Source organism: Alligator sinensis, unplaced genomic scaffold, assembly GCF_000455745.1.
Source record: "Alligator sinensis unplaced genomic scaffold, ASM45574v1 scaffold672_1, whole genome shotgun sequence".
NCBI lineage: Eukaryota > Metazoa > Chordata > Crocodylia > Alligatoridae > Alligator > Alligator sinensis.
Window position 1 is genome coordinate 642,148 of NW_005842830.1, and position 21,591 is coordinate 663,738.

The following is a 21,591-nucleotide window of genomic DNA, read 5'->3' on the forward strand; positions in this document are numbered from 1 at the left end:
GAAGTGGAAGGAAAGTACCAAATAGCATTCCTCTTAAGACTTTTGCTTCACTGTGAATGTGTTCCATTGGGCTCACCCCTTTGGAAAAAAAGTATTCCCATCAGATTCATAAAATTTTAAGGCCCGGAGGGATGACTATGATTGTCAAAGCTAACACCCTGCATGGCAAAAGGTAAAGAACCTCATTTGGTAGCATAGATGCACATTGTGTAATTTAATATGATGTTAGCTTGGGTTATTTTTATTATACTGTGATTAATATTTTCACAGATAATAGATATTAAATATTTAGAGAATTGGATAAAAAAGGGAATCTATGAGTATCTTGTAGCCTGTGTAACTAGCAGGGAATAAACATCTGGTACCACAGTTACACTTGCTGTTTGCATTTGCAAGAATTGAAAGAAGTGACTATCTCTGTCGGAGGAGGTGGGTCTAGCCATTCTGCTGAAGATGCACTAAAACTTTGGAGAGAGAGAGAAGAGGTGGCGATTTCTTGTTTGACTAGACCCTTTTCTTACAGTGGAAGCCCTTTTACAGTGAAGTTTTAAGTTGGAGGCGCTACTTCACAGTCAGGGTGGCTAGGACCTGGAACCAACTTCCAAGCGAAGTGGTGCTGGCTCCTACCCTGGGGGACTTTAAGAGGAGGTTAGACGAAAACCTTGCTGGGGTCGTTTGACCCCAGTAGTTTTTCCTGCCATGGCAGGGGGTCAGACTTGATGATCTGCTCAGGTCCTTTCCGACCCTACCAACTATGAAACTATGGAAGGGGGAGGAGGGAAACATTTCTTCACTATAAAGCATTCTATTGAAAGAAAAAAGGCTATGAACAGAAATCAAATGGTCTGTCTTACAGTTAGTACTCAGAATATCTACAACTTTTTAGGAGAAGGAATTTCTGGTGGATGAGGTTTTACAGAAGTGGGGAAAGAAGGACTAGAGTAAATCTGGACTGTAAATTAAAAAGAGCTGTCTCAAATTTGATGGTGGAAGAATGCAAAAATCGATAATATATTTTTATTCTTTTTGTGACTAGATTGTATTAGTGTTCCCATTAAGAAAGAAATGGAATCCTCTGAACCCAGGTTTCAACCTTTTCCCCAAAAGTTATTCACATATTTCAAAGTTGATCACCATTTTAACTAGATGGAGTAATGTCAGAAGTTTGGATGGCCAGGACTCTTCTTCAGGATGGGGAAGGAGCAATGTGTAGACTTGTCAGTCTTGGGGCAGCCAGCTGGAGAACGTGGAAATGGGTCAGGTATAGCTTTCTTATTCTCACCTCAGATAGTGAGTTTTTTAATTGGCTTAACAGGTAGCAAAGTGCCACTTTAGCAGTTACTATGGAAACTTCATACTTTTGGTTTTTACTTGGTATAATATAACACCATTGACAAGAATGTGAAAACTGTAATGTATTCCTTCAAATATCAGGAAGGATTATTTCCTGTTTTTTCTTTTATACAGCTCTTTCCAATGTTTGATAGATTTTAAGTACATACCAAACAGCAAGATGCTTTAGATGTTGCAGTCCACATAGGTTTTGGGCTTCTTCAGCCAGCATGATCCCAGGTCATCAGAAACTGGATTGGATGGGCAGGAAATTTAGTCTTTTATGTTAACACAGAGAAAAAGCAATCAGAGTTACTATGCCACTCAGTGTTTCTGTAGAGTGGGGTTTAGTGGGGAGAAACAGCTTTTTACTAGCTATCCCTGGAGGTATGAAAGAGCCCTCAGTCTACGACTTAATTTTTGGTTGTGTAAGGAAGATTCTCTGTCTTTAGCTTGTACCTGAAAACTGTCTCTGAAGCTTCCTGAAACTGTTTCTTCTTCTGGCCATTGTCTATAATAGTGATACTTAACCCTTTCACACACAACCTACCTCAGAAAATCCCAACTCTTTCATTTGTTTTTATTGATTGTGGGAAAATAATAGAGCAATTCTTCCATTGCAGAGAACTCAGAAAGACCAAAGCAAGTCAGAATGTGTTTGACACTGTGGAGTTGTATTTGAGATCTCTGGATTTATCGTGTGAGTTGTGTAGGTGTTTGCATACCTAACAGTGCTAATATTGCCTTAGAACTAGCACCCTGCAGCACCCTGATTGACAATCACTAGTGTAAAGCCATGACATCTGCACTATAACCCCAATAGGCAATGTTTTATGTTTCATGTTATCAGAGGTAGGAAGTGTCTAGATAAGCTTGTCAGAAGCACTTCCAAGCTTGGACTAGTGGGGTGGGGAGGAGTTAGACTGCAACCAGGCCTCCAGGCACATCATCTTGTAGTGCAGAAAGAGACAGCAAAAAAAGGTGATTTTGTGGCAGTGAGGGAAACAGATGGGTTAGGGGAAAAGAGTGAAAAAATGTGCTAGGGTAGGGTAGGGTAGAGTTAAATGGAGAGGGCAAGAAAATAGTTAATATGAAGGTTTTGGTATGGGCAGGAATGAAGAAAATGAGGGAAGTTAAAACTCAGAGAGCAGTGGCACAGAGAAAATAAAAGCTATAGAAGAATAATAGAACAAGTACCTTCCAGCCATCTAGGTCAAAACATCCACTTAATGGCAGTAATGTCAGAGGTTGAATCCACTGATCTAAGTTGGACAAGGTTCTTTGGGTGAATCTGATATTTTTTTATTAGACAAACTGGCTAATAAACCAGCTGGTGTCTTTACTATTCATTCCATCCAGGAAGAGCACACACCAATTGCAGATGCTTCCTCAACCTGACAAAGGGTATTTATACCTGAAAGCTTGCAAAGAATAATTTTTCCAACTATTTGAATTGGTCTAATAAAAGATATCAGATTTACCCAAAGAACCTTGTCTGCCCATGTCCTTAGACCAGTATGGCTACAACCTCATACCCCTCATCTAAGTTAGTAACTTTTTAAAGGTAAAAGAAAAAGAATAAAAAACAAGCGATTCTGCAGCACTTCAAAGAAGAAGGATGAAAATGGACCTTTAGGAAATATTTTTGCATTATTTAAAAAGGCATATTTTTTAATACCTAAAATAATCCTTATTATGCACTTTCAGAACTCAGATTTAGCCCATCATAAAGCTTCATCTGGCTTGTTTCTTTGAAATATGCCAATAGCAACTTCAAATAATAAGGTGATAGAGGCAAGCTTGAGGCATGACCAATTGTAAACCCATAACCAAACTCAACCATGCTCTCCTTCCCAGACCCAATTCTTATTGTTGGGATCTTGCACTGACTTGGTGCCCTTGCATTGCCACCAAAGAATGCAAGAACTGCCATACCAGATCAGAGCCAAATTCCATCAGTCCAATGTCCTATCTCTAGTTCTGCGCAGGACCAGATATTTAAGAGGAAAATGTCAGAACCCCACTCTAAAGAGATGTCATGTAATTTTACCTTCTTCCACTCAGTCCTATCTTAATCTTTAAGAGCTAGAGGTTGGGTTGAGACCTGAAAGAACAGATTCAAATCCTAAAAAAAAAATTTTTTTGTAAAGGCATTTTCTTCAGCTTTTAAATATTTTTGTGGACCTTCTTCAGTTGTTTCCAACAACCTTTTTTAATACGGGGACACAAGAACTTGATGTTGTATTTCAGTATCTCTCTCACAATAGTATATACAGAGGTAAGTGTATTTCCTTCCTCCCACTCATTACTCCCAGCTTATATATAGGGGACCACATTAGTCTTTTTTGCCACAGCATTGGACTGGGAGATTATGTTGAGTTGCTTCTCCACTGTGACCCCTGGCCCTTTTCAGAGGGCCTGATTTTAGTCTCCTGTTTTATAGTTGTGGCCTTCATTCCTTGTTAGTAGATGTACAACTTTATATTTATTTGCAGTAAAACACAATTTTGGGATGGGGCCAAGTAATTCAAAATATTCAGTACCAGTTTCTTGTTGCTATAATTATTTTGTCAATCTACATTAGTAACAGACTTTATCAGCAGTGATCTTATTTTTACATCCAGATTATTGTGGGAATTATTGAATAGCTTTAGACCTAGTACTGATCCTAATGGGACTGTATTAGACATTCCCTGATTCAATGGTGCTTCCTGTCGACGAATACTTTTTGAAATATCTAAGATGGTTCTTAATCAATTCAACGTGTGCTTGATTGATCCTTTAGAGTGATTATATTTTCATTTAAATGCCATGCAGCAAATGCCTCCTGTGGCTTCCTGTACTATTTGTTATAATCTTCCTAAGCATCAGAGGGGTACAATTGTTGTGTTGTTGATCAGTTTCAATTTGGGTTACTGGCTTCTGAAATTCATACACTGTATTTACTTGAATCCAAGATAACTTTGAATTTAAGATGACCCCCCCCCAAATTAGATTCTGTACATCAAAAATATATAAATTTGTTATAATTTTCCATGTAGAGAATCTAATTATTGGAAGGTTGTCTTAAACTTGTCCCTTTCTATTGGGGCAAGCAGCAGCACAAGGTCAGGCAGTAGGGGAGCTGGTGATAGGGAGGGGTCCAGTAGCTTCACTCGTACCCCTTGATCCCTGCTCCCCTGCCTCAGTGCTTGTGCACCCAGTGCATGTCTCTCTTCCCACTTGCCACCCCCCTCCACCCCCTGCATACTGTACTCCCTGGCACCTTCCCCCATGCCCTCCGCAGTGCCTTCACCCCCTGTCACCTGGCTCCCTCTGTTGTCTGGTCTTTTCATCCCTGAAGCTACTTAGCCTCTAGCTCTGACCCTGCTCAGGCCTGGGGCATGGAGTGCATGCTGGCTCTGGCTGTTGCCCAGCCATGCAGCAGTGGTTGCAGTGGCAGCTCCAATCTCAGAGACAGAGTTGGAGATGGGCTGAAGCTGCAGCCACTGCAACTGCTGCTGTGTGGCTAGGTGGGGGCTGGAGCCATGATGTGCTCCATGCCCCAAGCTGGAGCAGACCAGAGCCAGAGAGTAAGCTGCTGTGTGGGGGGTGGAGCGGCTGTGGCTACGACTGATCTCAAGCCTGTGTTGGGGATGGAGTTGCCTGACCCCTGCTTATACTTGAATCCAGGAGGGCTTCCCTTTCATGTTAAATGTGAAAAAAGTACATTGTGTCAGTTCATTCTGCTTTTGATAAGGAAAGCTTTATACAGAGACAAAGGAGGTGGCTCAAACAGATAGCTGTTGAACATTCATTTTACATTCATTTTACATTTGAAAGGTGACTGTTCAATGTATAAAGTTAGATTCTTTCTTGTATTAATGAAAATGTAACGTTGCCTTTATTCATCATTAATTGTTTTCCTGCTTATTGTCAGTCAATAGAACTATCCTAAGCACAAGTGAGAATAAGTATCCAAACCAGCCCTTTAGTGCCTTACCCTTACTAACTGTGACACATTATCAGTCTTTTCCTGGGATCTGGAAACTTTCCAATAAGATTAAAAGTAGCAACTCACTTTTCTCACCAGAAGTTCAACCAATTTTAAAATTGTTTTGCAGTTGGATTTTTCTGTCCAAGATGATTGTAAATGTTGTCAGTCTAGTTACATGATAAGGTAATGGGAAGATTTTTGTATGAATCAGGATTCCTTCACAGTAAGGACATCACTTATTTTGGTATTAACTAGGGATATACACTTAGATTGGAGCAAAATATTGGCAGGAATCATTGAGGAACATGTGTTCTATAAATAGTATTTTCTTGCCCAGCCAGGTTTTCAAAGTTATGAAAGAGGTGTCTTAGTGGGTGAATGTGCAAAAGGATAGTTTGGGGGAAATGAAAGAGATGTTACATAGGTTTTTGGCAGCAGTGTACTAAAGGAAAGAAAGAGTACATACTTCCCCCCACAGATAAGCAGTATGTTCTACTTCATTTGGAGAATATTAGGGCACATTACAACAAAAAAAGTTTGTGAAGAAAGCAGTATTTACCCATTTGTGGTTCCTCTGTTTTTGGTTTCTCTCCCCACCCCTTCAGCCCAACTGGGGTTTTTTTTATATTCCTGTATTGTGAATATTATTTTTGTATTGCACTTTTTCTTTTTCCTTTATGTTCTTCCTTCTCTTCGTTGTTGTTATACCTATCGTGCTGCTTTTCTTTTCTTTTCCTGCACATTGTTTCTATTCTTCCTTTCCATCACTTTCCTGCCTCTTACTTCTTTGTATTCTCTTAATCCCTTTTATGTTTCCCTCAATCATTTCTCCCCTCTTCCCCCTGCTTATGCTTGATGAAAGAACATCTGGGGAAATGTAAGCATTGGCCCAATTCATACTGGCAAATGCCTGTATGTGGTATGAACTATATGGAAGAAATGTGAGTTTACATTTTGGGTTCCATTTAGTGTGAGGTAAGATTGAGAACCGATGAAGGAAGATTCACTTGGAAGATCTAAGTGGTGGGGGAGAAAGTCTAAGCACAGAAGAGCTCTGCATGGTCCTTGAGTTATAATTTAATTCGCCAGCTATGTCATTGTGGACTGCTGTGATTGAATTTAAACAAAATCTTGCCCCTTGAATTGCCATGAGGTGGGTCTGGTAGTAGAAGGGATTGGGGAAACTAGTTATATTAGGAAAACAAAATAGTTTTTAATGGATACAAACCTTCATGCTTCAGGTCACCAACCAACTCTTAAGAATTAGGAAAATTCACTGTGCATTCCATATGTGTACTGGAACTTACATCCGAAGGCCGTGCCTGGACCCTCCTGAGGAGAGGTAAGCAGAGGCAAAGGGCAGTGAGGAGGGTTCTGCAGAAGGAACAGTGGCTCAGCCTGATCCACTGGTGCTGCCCTGGGCCATGTCATACCTTCTTGGGCCTTATCAGATCTCTTTGTGGGCCAGATCTGGTTTGGGGATTGTAGGCTGCTGACCCTGGCTCTAAAATATTTGTGTTCCATTCCCATCTTGGCAATTTGAAAATATCCTTCACATTTTATATTCTACTTTATTTGTCCATTGGATGGTACCATCTATCAAATTGTAGCAGCCTACAATTATATAAGAGGCGTACATCAGGACCTGGGAGAACAGCTTTTCACCAGAGCTCCCCAAGGGATGAAAAGGTGTAATGGCCATAAACTCCAGGAAAGCCGATTTAGACTAGACATAAGAAAAAAAGTTCTTTATGGTGCGAGTGTCCAGGGTCTGGAACAAACTGCCCCCAGAGGTGATGCAAGGACCTACTCTGGACTCTTTCAAAAAACATGTGGATGTTTTTCTTGCTGGGGTCACTTGATCCCAACTGACTTCCTGCCTATGGTTGGGGGTGGGCTGGACTCGATGATCTCATGAGGTTTCTTCCAGCCCCTAATGCAGGGGCAGGCAATTATTTTGGGCAGAGGGCTGCTTACTGAGTTTCGGCAAGCCATCGAGGGCCACATAACAGGCACCCCGGGGCAGATTAATATTAATTTTCTAAATATTTTAGGGGCCCCGCAGGCCGGATAGAATGGCCTGGCAGGCTGCATTTTGCCCACCTCTGCCCTAATGTCTGTGAAATCTATGAAATCTACTGGGTTTAACTTTTTCCAAATATTGGCTTATTTTAAGCGGGTGAGGGGAATGGAATGAAAAAGATACAGTATTTGAACATTACTGGCACACTTTAAGAAATATATGTGGTCACAAATGAATGGAAGGGAACAGAGTTGGCAGATAGATTGTCTCTGATGTGCATGCAAGTTCCACGCATTGATATTTATTAAATTATGCATGCATGTGAGGAAAGTTGCTAAAGGAAAGTATGCTCAAAATTTTTACTCATACAAGACAGTGGAGATTTGAGTTAACTCTGTATATTTCCTCCATAATGGGTTTAATTTTGAAATATGTGACATTTGCAACAATGAAATTCTTGCCCTGTGTTTGTGGTTTCTTGCATAAATATTGGACAAGTGGCATTTGCAGTATGAAAGGTGTATGTCTCTCCTAACTTGGATATAAGCCCTGTGAGATAGCAAAAGTTCATCATCTGAATGTGACCTTTCCTAGTGAAAAGGGCATGGCAATACCTGCAAAGCTAAAAGTCACTTCATTTTAACTTCATCTTTATCATCTTAAATAACAAGACATGGAGCACTTCACTCACTGAAGTAATCATGTACACTAAGGTATTTTTATTTGGGGGTCAGTCCTGTGCCATCTGCTTTCTGTTTACAACTCCATAGAATATAATTGGAATTTTTATTTTTGGCCATTGAACAACTTATTACATCCAGTTGACTTTTGTTTACTATTTTCCTGATGTGATTTGAAATATATAAAGTCAATGCTTAGTAAAAAGCTGGTATTGTAGCACACTAAAAGATGAAGGGGGAGACCATGGACTTCTTAGTTCTTTTGCACAATGCGTGTAGCATGAAGAGGTTGGGAATCTAGCATAAGAAGCTAACTGGGGATTTACCTACTGTGGGAGATTCCTGGGTAGTAAAGAGCCAACATAACTAAATTCTGCATTGCCAGCTTGAGGCCACCTGCACTGTGGATGCGGCTAGAAAAAGGGAGGCATGGCTGAAACTCCCAAGGTCTAATTTGGCTCATTGAAACCCTGCAGATTTACTTAGATTTTTCCAAGATCAGGATGAGTGTAGAAATTACTCCTCCTCTCCCCAGTAAATAAATGGTTCCTTTGCATAGCTCTTTCCTTGGTTTCCTCACCCGCAGCTAGGACTTGTAAAGTGTAATTGAAGATTGATCCTGAAGCTTTTTGAAAGTATCCTAGAATATGACTCCACGTTGTGATGTTACTGCTACAACAAACAAGTAATCTCGTTGTATTTTTACAAAGGCATCTTTAAAGTATTTGAAATTACTGTGGTAACAGTGTTGATGCTATTGTTATATGTTCAAGTCTTGAACTGTCAAATTATGAAATATTTTTATCCTGTGACATTTTAAATTAATCTCTCCATAGGGGAAGCCTGTGGGAACGCCAGATGCTGGTGCTTATTTCCGTGTGCTAGCGGAGCATGAAGTGGCTGCTTTTTTTACTTCACCAACTGCAATTAGAGCAATCCGTCAACAGGACCCTGAGGCGGCCTTGGGAAAGCAGTACTCTTTGACAAGGTGAACTAAGGATACGTTGGAAATGGTTTGTTATAGAAACAGACTTGATAAACTGAAAATAGTATAGCGTCTGGAGCTTTGGACACCTGTACAAGTGGCAGACTATAAATTTACTCCTGACATTCTATACATGATGATACGCTATCTTTGTGTATGTGTGTAAATATATGCAAGATGCACATGGAAAAACTGCATGAAAATATTAACATTGCAAGATCAAGCACTCAAAAATGAATTAAGGATGCATGTACAACCTTAATTTTACTTTTGCCGTTATACAGTGTTGTACAGGCTTGAGCACACACTTGCATACTGTTAATGCACAGGATGTACAGTGCTTGCTTACTGACCAGGCAGTCAGTCTTTTGTTTTATCCTCATTGTTTAATATGTGGCTCCTTTATTAATGGTTCAGTATTTACTCAAATTTTGCTCTGAAGACAGAATTATTCATTTTCCTCATGGGATTTTTTGCTTTGCTTGTCATTATGGTATCTGCATGCTTCAAAACCGCAAGTTCTTTAATCTTCACAGAGCCCCCGTTAAGTTAGAGTGTGGTATTATCCATACCATAGAGTGGGGAAGCTGAGGACAGAGAGATTACGGTTGAAATCTACCACTAATTTTGGAAACCACTTAGGATGTTATTTTTTAGTGTTCTTAACATAATATAGGTCCTTTTGAGCACTTTATAGATCAAAGCTTAGCTCCCATTGACTTCACCTACACCTGTGAGTGTTCAGGACTTCTGCAAATCATGACCTTAAAGGCCAAAGTGATGTACCCAGGAACACAAATTAGTGACCACCTATGAAAACTGTAATTTTAAATATCTTGTCAAATATCAAATAGGACCTCTGACAGAATCCAGCTATCTGAGGCAAGTCCAATCCAGTGCAGGGGATCAGGTATTGGCTGTGTTGTGCTGCTCCTTCCCTGAGCAGCACTCCCCTCCACTGAAGAAGAGCTTGCTGCTCCATTGTGTGTTTGCTTTCTTTACTGCTTTCTTTACTGTAGAGGGGTCAGGCAACACTGAGAGCAACTGCAGGTAGCTGGCCACTATGGGGGAAGAGACTTCAGTTTGTAGCCACGGCCAGATTGAAGGCTTCAACTCATGTTGCCAAAAGGCTTCCAACTCCTGAGCCAAGAGAACATTCAGTTGCCTTAACTATGACATCATCCTTTGTCCTAGCTCCCCAGGAAGAAAGACAGGATACAAGAGGTATCCTGTCTTTAATCAGCCCATAACTGTCTTAAATCATCTGGGAATTAGTTTGTAATGAATTATGTGGCCCTCGGCATGAATCCTCCTTAATCACTTTCACCTGTTCTAAGGCATCTTCAGCCCATCCACATTGCAGACTTGGTCCCAGCCTTTTGTTGGGACCATACCATCCTCCCTCAAATTGGTCTACCATCCTCCCGTCTAATTGGTCTAGGGAAGGAGAGTTTATCTTGTCATTGTACTAAGTGTTAGGAATTCCAACCCCTGTTCCTCAGGCTTTTTAGGAGATGCTTTCTCTTAAACCTACTAAAAATGTGATTTTTATCAGGGAATTTAACCCACTATTGAATGAGTTCCTGCACTGTACACCTACTGGAAACTAACCTGTCTCTACCCCATTCTCAATCCAGCCCAAGTTTCTAAGCAGGTAATGACTCCCTCCCTTTGATATTAGTCAAAAATGTATCTGTTCAGTAACTGGGGAGGTGTAGCCCATTCTTCATTCTTGTATAACATGGCTATTCAATGCAACATTCTTGTATAGGTGATCACTGACCCTTCCTCCTGGTGTGCAGATTTAGGCACTTACCAGTTCCTCCCAATTTTGATCTGGTACCTCCAGAGAACAGGGCAGCTCCCTGTTGATCCTCTGCATTTCAGACCATTTTGTAAATGCCTCTAGGAAGGGCCCTGTATCTTTGCTTAGCCCCTAATTGTCCTGATGATTAAGGCAATCTCCTTACAAAATCAGACAATGTTTTCATGTAGATATACAATACTATCTATTAGCTGCCAGAATCCAAGTCAAACATCAGCTGATTTCCTAGCATGCCCATTTTTCCATGCCATATTGATTTCATCTTACTGCCAATGTTTCGCCTTAAACCTCCACATGAACAAGCTCCTTGTCTTTGAACCTAGTAGCAAAAAATTGTTTTTGCATATGTACACACCAGCTTGCTCCAGAAACTGGATGAATGGTAAATTGACCTAATTCTCAATAAGGGGCCTCATATACACCCTGCAAGCAATGCCAAAGCCCAAACTTCTTTTTGTTGAGTTCTTAGCATGTGTTTGAGCCACAGTTGTCACCCCAGTTTGAACAAGTGGTCCAAAATTCCCATACAGGGAGCTCTACTACTGTTGTCTTGGGGTTTTCTTCAAATTTAAAATTTAAAGGTTTTTTTAAAAACTGCCTTAAAGACTACGATGTTGAGCTAAATTAACGCCAGTTTTCACTGGTGTTGCTGGTTGAAGAACTTGCACTAAATCCCTGATAATCTGAATAGCAATGGGTTATTAGGGATCTATACTCAAATTTTGGCTTGAGACCACCCTCTAACAGCCTCCTTATTAAAAACCTCCAAAGATCTAATGCAGTGTTTGATGCCTGATAAGCACAGACAGAAGGTTTGTAAACTTTCCCTTTGCCTGCTCCCCTTTAACACTATGGGCATGCCTACACCACCATTTTTGTGCCATACCCAGCACCACCACTAAAGATTTAGGCAGAGGTAACAATAGTATCAATACCATGTGATACTGATATGAGTGGTTACAATGAAGCATGGGCACCTGTAGCCTTAAGGGCAGATTGTGTGGCTCCAAGCCTTGCAAGTGTAACTGTACTGTTAGTCACTCTGTAAGGGTCTTGGCCTTATCAGCCTGCTTCCTTTATGCTCTTGCTGGGCCCTTTAGCCCAGGCCCACAGTACAAGACCTGGTTTCTCGTCTGCAGCCTCCCTTCCTTTGGGTCCCTGACCATCTCAGTCCCTGGTGATGGTCATTCTTGGACCTTTGGCCCCTCCTTACCATCTCAGTCCCTTGTGATGGACCTTTGGCCGCTCCTGGGCTCTGACCCCGATCCTGGGCCAGTTGGGCCTACCCAGCTTGCTGAGCTCTGGCAGTCTGTGTCTAAAGCCCCTCTTGGGCTACTGGCTCTCTGAGTAAGCCTTGAGCCTGCCCCAGCAGTGTAACTTTAAAATAAAATACTTATGCCCTCCAGCAGATGCCCAAACTGTCTCTGGGCTTAACATAAAATGGAATCCTCGCCTGCATAAGCTGGTTTTTCTCTCTGCCGCAGGCAGCTTTCTCCTGTTCCCAGATATGCAGTTCCCCAGTTTTTCAGTCCCAGTTTCACTGTGACTTCAGGAGCCCTGCTGCTGTTTTGCCAGGAGCTCCTCTTTTCCTGGACCCCAGGACTGGACTGCCTGACCAGCTGAAGCCTTGGGCTTGTATAGTTCCAGCCCAGTCTTCTGTTGGTCAGGTGACTCTTCAATTATTCCCCTCACTGCCTGCAAACTGCCTCTCTGGCTGCTTGCTCTCTTATAGTAGGCTTACCATCATTTCCAGTTCCAAAAAATAGGACACCTGCTGGGGGTTTGAGTAGGATATATGATTGTGTGTGGGGAGCAGTGATATGCCAGTACCCTGCTTCTGCTCATTCTGTTGCCCCTCACTCTCAAGCCACAGCCCCCTGTTCCCTCTAACCCTGCAAGTCTCCTGGCCACCATGCCCCTGTAAGCAAGGGGCGGACCTAGTGCTGCTGGCTCGGCATACAGCTCCTCACTGTCCCCAAAGGTCCCCCCTGCCCCCTTTCCCTGCTGGAGGGCCAGGCTTCTTGTCCCCCTGCCCTGCTACAGCCTCAGCACCTGGACAGCTTCCCACAGTGCCAGCAGGCACCCCCACCCCCATCCCCTCCACACACCCACACACAGACTCATCTGCTCCTCCTCCCTACCCGCAGCCCTCTGACAGTCCTCAAGTCCTGGCCCTTCCCCATAGCATCCAGCTGCCAGGGCTCCTCCCACCACCCTGCCTTGCTGCATGGTGGCCACAATTGCCCTTCCCCCAATCCCAAGGATCCCTTTGCTAGGGCAAGCTGGGAAGTGCTGGGAAAAACACTGATGCTGAGCATAGCAAAATCCTGGACATTTGAATTTTTAAAAAAATGGCTGAATGGATATCAGATGATACAAAAGAGGACAGGTCCAGGAAAACCCAAACATATGGTAACCCTACTTAAATGAGCAGATGCACCTTGGTGACCTGCTACAGACAGCTGAATTGTTTTACTTCTGGGATTTGACACAGGCTGAACAGGAGTGGATGGGGTGTGCCTCTCAATGGAGCTTGTAGGCATGCGTAGAGGCAGTATAGATGAACCTTAAATGTTCATGGTTCTTTTGATCTCTGTACTAATTGGAGAGCAGTCATATGCCAAGGTTTCAAAGAGCAGCATCTGTTCAGGTGCCTTGCTGGCTCTCTGGGCCAGGTCTCAAAATCAGTCCACCTGTAAGTGAGACAAAATGTCAGGTATGTCATCAATCCTGGGCACATGCTTAGCAGTAAAACAGATGTGGTAAGTCAGTTGCTGTTGGATGAAAGCCCTTGCCAATCTTGAACTGTATGTTGGTAGCATATTGTAAATTCTAAAATGCCATTCACTTGTTTGTGAGCTCCTGGCTCCAAATAGTTACTTTCAATAAAATGGGAACGAGTGCTAAATGTCTTACTCTCTTTGTATTTCCTTTGTTTGTCCTGTCTGAGCATGCTGTCTGTCCCGGTTTTAAAAGCAACACAACAAAAGCCTTGAAGCACTATGCCCCTTGATATACCTGAAGTTTTGAATCTGCCTCTAGAATCCATTCAGTTCTCCAAAAGGAACTCCTACTGGAGTGACTCAGAAATAGTTCCCATGCTCACTGTTCTGTAATGATATGGCTTCACTTTCTCAGAGGTGGCAACTGGTAGATGTAAAATGTCTGCCTCAGGGCCACAATCATGTACAAAATTAAGATGATCAATAATATCTTGTGGTTTATGCAGCATTGACTTCTTGGCTGCAGTGTTCTTCTTGATTGATCACAAAAGTTGAAGTATTTTGGTTGGAGGATTCAAGAGGTACTAACTTGGTTATCTTGTACAGTCTCTTAGCAGATCAGTTAAGTGAAAACTCCTTCCATTTTAATATCTTCTAGTGCTACTTCCAGTATACCAACCAGGCTGTAGAATGAGGTTGGCAGACCGCATACTCCTCATATCATATCCTGCTTGAGAACTTCCTGTTTAGTGTTTCATGTGTTCTAAACAAGAATCTCAGACTACTGCCTGTTCCAGCATCAGGCTTAATATTTCAAATGCGGAGAACAATCTCAACCATTCTATTATTGTCAAAATTAAAATTACCTTTGAAATAAAAAGCAATAAGTTGAAAATTAAGAAAATGCTGGTTTAATGTCATACTTTATTACAGGGGTAAAAGAGGGCTGTTTCTGGTGGGAAAAGGCAATATACAACTTCCCTACTCTGAGATTTTTTTTTTAAAGTACATGGAATAAATCAGTAATCCTACTGTGGATCATCAAGTTGATGCTCACATAGGTTGTCAGCGAGGTTGGAATCTTTAGATCTATTGCACAGACCTCTGTCATTTGAGCTAATGGAACAGTCAGTAGCAATAGTATGTTGTCAGACTCTCTGTGGATTAATGTTAGAAGGGTATATGGTAATTTGCCAGTGAGTGTTGCAGATATTTTACAGTTAGGGGAGTAAAACTTGGGATTCTGAGTTTTATTCCAAGCTGTAGGAAATAAGCATGCTTTGGTAGGCACAGCCTTTTCTTCCTGTATCTCCTGATGCACCCTAATTTTGATCTTTTCTACCTCTTCTCTTCTGATCAATTCTCAGTCTCCTCACTTTGGTCCTGTCTCTCTTCACCAGAGCTCATTGTTCACTCAGTCACTCAGGTTTCTTACCCTACCCCAATCTGCTTCTTCAACCAATCATACTCTTTTCCAAGCTTTTCATCGACATGCCAAGGAAGGGCACCCAGTCTCCTTCCTTGGGGACTCATACTATTTTGGTTTGCCCTTACACATTCTCACAGACTCCACATGCATTTCACCCACACTCTTCTCAGTTCTCATCTTGACCAGCAGCTTATTATCGTATCTGTCTTGCTTCCCCCTCCCCTATTTATTCATCTTTGGTTCCTAGGCTTAGCTACCTTGTCCAGCCAGTTGCAGTCTTCCCCTTCCCTCAGTTTCTCTTCCAATTTCATTGTATGCCTCCATGCTTTTCTTTCAGAGTCCCTTCCCCTATACTGGTTTCCATTTTTAGCTTTTCCATCCTCTTCCTTTGGTTTTGAGTTTCATCTCATCCTAGTCTCCCTGTATACCAGTCCAAGTCTCAGCAGACTTTATCTTCTGATCTCCTATTCTCTCTCCCTCCTATGCCATTCAACTTTCCTCCAAGACTGCCTAGGTGCTAGAAGTAGAGATGGAGGCAGGGGACAGAATCCTGAATCCTTCCTCCTCCCAAAAAAGAAAGAAAAAAAGAGGTATGCAGCTGGTATGGAAAATATTGGCCTAAATGGTTAAAGTTTGGCAAAATGTTATAAATGACCCAAAACAAGGTCTTAAAATGGAAATTGTTTAGCAATCTTATGTAATACTGGTGCTTCCCATTCCATCTAGTACGGTGTTTATATTTAAAGTAGAGTTCCAGCGATACATCAGTCCCATATTGGATTGGCACTGATACAAGGAAAATTGACTGTATTGGCAATCGACTTTTTTTGGCTGATGTGGCTGATAATGCCACTGATAAATGCACTGTGCATGCGTGCAGCTGCAGTGCAGCACGTAAGCGGCCAGGAGTGCAGCTCAGCAGTGTGGAGAACAGCCAGGTCTAGTTGGTAAGTCTGTTGTGAGGGAAGCAGTGGGTGGGAGGAGGGCAGGTTGAGGCCCCCTTGGTCAGGGAGGGAGTGGGGCTGGGGCAGGTGCAGGTGCTGCGCAGTTGGGGCAGAGCAAGTGGCTCATCCAGGGGGCATGGTGGGGGGCTGCTCCCACTGCTGTGGTCACCCTGGGAGGCTATGGGGTGCATGTGTCCCCACATCTGTGCATGGGGTAAGGGCAGACTGCCTCTGCGGGCTGGGGCAGCACCTGGCTCTTCACGGTGGGGGTGGGCAGTGGTGGTGCTGGGACTACAGCAAAATTTGGGGTGACTGCACCTCCCCCATAACTCCCTTCCAGTGCCGCTGCCACCTGCCCCAAGCAGAGCACAGCCCAGCCCAGCCCAGCCCAGCCCAGGCCTCCACCAGGAAGAGCCTGGCACCACCCATGGCCCCAGCCTGCAGCAGCAGCCCACCCTTGCCCTGCGCACAGTTCTGGGAGCACATGTCCCCCCATTCCCTCCCGGGGTGCGTGCAGCAGCAGCGGGAGCTACTCTCCCCCCATGTGCCCTCTGGATGAGCCACTCACGCCCCTGCCCCCCAGCTCCACGCCGCTCTGCAGTGCCTGGCCCTGCCCCAGCTCCACTCCCTCCCTCACCATATGGGCTTCAATCTGCCCCCGCCACCCCCCGCCCCACTCCTTCCCTCCCCTCTCGCCTCTTCCCTCACAACAGATTTACCAGCCAGACAGCTCTCCATGCTGCCCGGCTGCATATCAGAATCGGATTGGTATTGGCCGATATAACTCATTTAAAAAAACGGCCATTGGTATTGACCCCAAAATTCTCTATTGGTGCAGCCCTAATTTAAAGTACTTGAAGTTAAGAGATATCTCAGTGTTTTTTTGGAAGAATGTCATTATGTACTGAAATACAGATGAAAAATTTACAACTTGACGTTCTTTATTTCTTGTTTCTTATCAACTTCTAATTTAGATTGGCTTAGTTCACTAATAGAGGAAAATTAATCCTAAAAAGTTCTGGGCCATGGTAGTCAAGCTATTCTTTCTAGTACTGGTGTTACTAAGCAACGTTTATGTGGCTGCAGTTTAGCTAACCTTTCTGTTGATGGTAAGACTGAAACCTTTTACATGTGTATGAGAACTGTATGGAAGAGCTCTGGTGCTGTCAAGTTACTAATAATACCCAGTTGTACATCTTCTTGTCAGATACACTCCATTCCATCTCACGGATGTTACAATGGCTGCAGTAGCAAAACACGTGGATAAAAGAACACCTCCATCAGTTGGAAAAAGAGATGGAAGAGCTAGTTGAGATGCTTCCGTCCAGTCATCGAGATAGTGTAAGGTTTAGGAGCAGTGTAAGCATTACTGATCTGTAGTACTCTGTTGGCCTGGAACCTGATGTTGCCAAACAGTGTATTATATACTAGATGCTGGGCCTTACAATGATCTATTTTAAATATAACTTGAAGGGAGAGAGGGTGAAATTTAATTTCATTTGCATAAATGCCCAACTCACTTAAAGCTTTATGTAGAGCAAAATCTACTATGGCAGCTTAGTTGGGGAATGGAACTGTAGCACAGCCCCTGTATTAGGCCACTGGGCATGGTATAGCACCAACATGTAGCAGTCTTAGACTGTGCGTCTTAGGAAACCAGAATGACGTATTTTATAAAATTAAATTAAAATAAATGAATAATATGAAGCACATTAATAACTTTTGTTGTCCAGGTCTCCTAATACAAGAAACAGGGGCATATTAAATTTAATTGAAAAGCAGCAAGTTCAAAAGTGATAAAAAATAAATAATCTTTTCATATAACATGATTTTACAGTGGCACCTACTGCTCCAAGATGTTGTTCAGGCCAAGAAATTTTAAATACAGTTCTAAATATAATGGATAGCTGGTGTGATCCAGTCTAGTAATTCCTATGTACCAGCAGGTATTTGCAAGTTTCCACATCATGGAATTCTTCCCCTCCTTAGAATTCTGTGCATAAAGTTATGAAGGTCCTATGTAGAACCTGTATCCTGGTGAACATGGGGTGTGTCAGCTGATCCGTTCTGTTCTTCCCATACAGCTAAACTATGTGGAATATTTTGCCTGGATCCTCTGTCATCTCAGACAGGAAGTAAAAAAAAAAAGAAACTGTTTAAGAGAGAGAGAGAAAAAAACTCAGAAATATCCAAACCTGTAATTTTATTTCAATTTTGTACACATTTAAATTGCAACTTTTAATGATCTCTAGGTACATTTAGAAAGAATGAAAAAGAACTTTTTATAATATACCCATGAATTTACATTAGCAAATGAGTGCAATGCTTTCCAGCCAACTCCTTAAAAAAAAAGGCTTGGAGGTAGAGGTCATGCTGGGGGTACTGCTCTTCCTTACCAGAACAAATTGAAATATAAGCTTCAAGTTGAAAGTTGAAATGACTTAGTATTGCCTTGCAGACCTCACAGTTACCAATCTAGTAATGTCAGGTGCAAGCTCTTCTGAATATGAGGAATGGTTTACAGTGGTAGTTCCTGTTATGTTTTGGAAATGACACCAACATTTACAAGATGTATCTGGCTTTTAAAGTACTCTAAAGTCCTGATCAAAATCCCATGTAGGTCAATCTTGCTTATTTGGTTTTGGATTAGATCTAAAATCTTAATAACGTTGAACATAAGGGTGGAATTCTAGGTTTCAGAGACTAGCTTAAGATGTGTTCATTTAATGCAAAAATCACAAAACCCATTTCTTGCTCATTAAGATTTAGGAGCATAATTGGAATGAAATGCATTGACATTTCATAACAAATAAATTCTGGGACTCTTCAGGAAAATAACTCTACAGGTGTTTTCATCTCTCAGATGTCTCAGCCTTACTTTGTTATACAGTATGAGAAATTCTGTATTTCATTTGTTTATTGGTCCTCAGGTGCATTGCCCAAGAAATTTTGGGACATCTAGACAATTTCTTTTGGGACTGTCTAGATGTAGGCTGAAATGCTAGCTTCTTTTCTCCTGCCCACAGCATTGGCTCTGTTGGCTAGAGAGAAATCCTGTTTTAGCAGTTAAAGTTGGAAGCTTCTATACTTCAGACTTGGTCATGTCTCTTCAGTTCTCAGTCTGCTCTGTAATATGGAGATACTTACTTTTTACGAGTTTTATCATGGTTTCTTAATAATTTACATTACATCTCTGAGATTTATTCTATACTTTATGGAAAATATTTAATTAAAAATCCTTTAGGTGCATGCATGGAGTTCTTTAGAAAGAATATTGGCTAAACGTTTCAAACCTTTTGATTTAAACACATATTTAAGACTGATGTTACAGAGACTGCAGCTTTGCACCTTGCATTAATCTTAGGTTTTTAACTGAAGGTTTCACGTTTTAAACATTTGGTCTGTGTTTCTCCTCCATCCATTCTGTCTTGTAAAATACATCTCTTTGAATAAGCTACCTAATTTCAGGACAGAACTGCATCATTCTTAAAGATGCCTAAACTAGACACCAGCAGCCTGCCCAGGGCATGCGGGCAGTGGATTACAGCTTTACCCTGGTTCCGGTCCGTGCTGTCACTGCTGCAGAATCCCAGCCCCGGCTCCAGAGCAGCTCCCCACCCTGCTGCGAGCCCTGCTTGGGCTGGTCTCCATGGAGACCCTGGCCCCATGCTGTCACAGCCCCATCACTCCTGAGGTCTCCATGGAAACTGATCAGAATGATACAGGCAGGGGTTGCTGGGAAATGGAGTCTGTCATGGGCTTGATCTGGCCTGCAGGCCAGACTTTGCCCACCCCTGGTCTAGAGGGATCCTTGATTCTAACTCTGTGTCTAGATGTCTAATTTTTTAGATATTCCAATACTTAAGTCAGGGTAACTGGAAAAAAATGGATCTGGCCTTCCCTCCTGCATTTGCCAGCTCCATATTGCCTCAGGCTGCTTTGTTCTAGTATACAAATTTCCATATATATATATATATATATAAAATGACCTAATACTGATATCTGTGAAAGTGGTGGTTGCTAATCTTCAACTGATCTGGTATATAAAGTACTTCTTCTGTATTTGTTATATAATGATGAGTCATCATTAATGCAGTTAGCTGAATTGATAGACTTCAAGATCCTGGATGATACAGGGCTTCAGTATTTAATGCCTTTTTTTTTACTTCAGTCTTCACAAATAAAGTCAGTTACCAGATGTTGAGTGCAGTTGGCAGAAAAGGCAGTGAAGGAGGCAAAGAGCCCAGGCTTGTGGAAGAACAAGTGATATATCTTGTTTTTCACAAGGTTTTTGACACCTGTCTCCCCTGACATTCTCATTAATAAAGTAAGGAAATACAGACTAGATGAAATACTCTAGGTTGGTTACATAACTGGTTGGATCTTTGTGCTCAATTTGTAGTCATCAATCACTCAATGTCTGGTTGGGAGGAGGTATCAAGTAGGGTTCCCCAGGGGTCTGCTCCAGATTGGTTATTGTTTAACATCTTAATAATTTGGAGGATGAGAATGAGGGCAGGTTTAGCAAATTTGTGGATGACACCTAGGTGGGTGGAGTTGCAGACACTGGAGGGTAGGGCTAGGATCCAGAATAATCTGGAGAGACTAGAGAAATGGTCCTCTATCAAGCAAAGAAAATTCAGCCAGGACAAGTGAAAAGTCCTGTACTTAGGGTGGAATAATTGCATGCCCAGTGTCAGACTGGAGAATGACTGACTAGGTTGCAGTACTGCAAAGGAGGATCTGGGGATTATAGTGGATGAGACGCTGAATATGAATCAACACTGCTCTTGTTGCAGAATAAGCCTACAGCATACTGGGTTGTATTAATAGAAGTGTTTCCTGTAAATTGAGGGAAGTGATTCTTCCAATCTGTTCAACACTAGTGAGGCGTAACTTGGAGTACTGTGTCCAGTTTTGGGCCCCATTTGTCAAGAAATATATAGACAGATTAGAAAAAGTCCAATGCATTAAAACAATGATTAAAATGCATGAAAAGAATGATTAAAAGCCTGGGAAATGTGATTTGTGAGGAAAGTTTGAAAGAGAGAGTATTATTTATTCCGGAGAAGAGAAGACTGACTGGGGATTGGATAATAATCTGCAGATACTTTGAGGGTTGATTATAAAAAGGATTGAGACTGTTCTCTGTGGCCATAGGAGCCAAGGCTAAAAACAGTGGCCTCAAGCTGCTGCACAGGAAATTTAGGTTGGAAATTAGAAAGTACCCTGAGTACTTTCTCCAGTGCCTTCAGTACCCTCCATCCGAGGGTACTGAAGGCACTGGCTGACGTCATTGCACAGCCACTGACGGTAATATTTGAACACTCGTGGCGCATGGGCCAGGTCCCGGAGGACTGGAAAAGGGCCAATGTGGTCCCCATTTTCAAGAAGGGGAGGAAGGAGGACCTAGGCAACTATAGGCCAGTCAGTCTCACCTCCATCCTAGGCAAAGTCTTCGAAAAAATTATCAAGGCTCACATTTGCGAGAGCCCGGCAGGACAAATTATGCTGAGGGGAAACCAGCACGGGTTCGTGGCAGGCAGATCGTGCCTGACCAATCTAGTCTCTTTTTATGCCCAGGTTACGAAACGCCTGGACACAGGAGGAGGGGTGGATGTCGTATACTTAGACTTCAGGAAGGCCTTCGATATGGTATCCCACCCCATACTGG

The 21,591-nt window shown here is 42.3% G+C and overlaps 1 protein-coding gene across 4 annotated transcripts in view; it reads left to right on the plus strand.

The window, feature by feature from the left end:
- Positions 1 to 21,591, plus strand: part of ACSS3 (acyl-CoA synthetase short chain family member 3) — a 103,299-nt gene that overhangs the window by 72,134 nt on the left and 9,574 nt on the right. For all 4 annotated transcript variants that reach the window (XM_025191549.1, XM_025191550.1, XM_025191551.1 and 1 more), the window contains one exon: positions 8,848 to 8,999. In XM_025191549.1, coding sequence (XP_025047334.1) covers positions 8,848 to 8,999 — 152 coding nt within the window. The remainder of the gene's footprint in view (positions 1 to 8,847; positions 9,000 to 21,591) is intronic.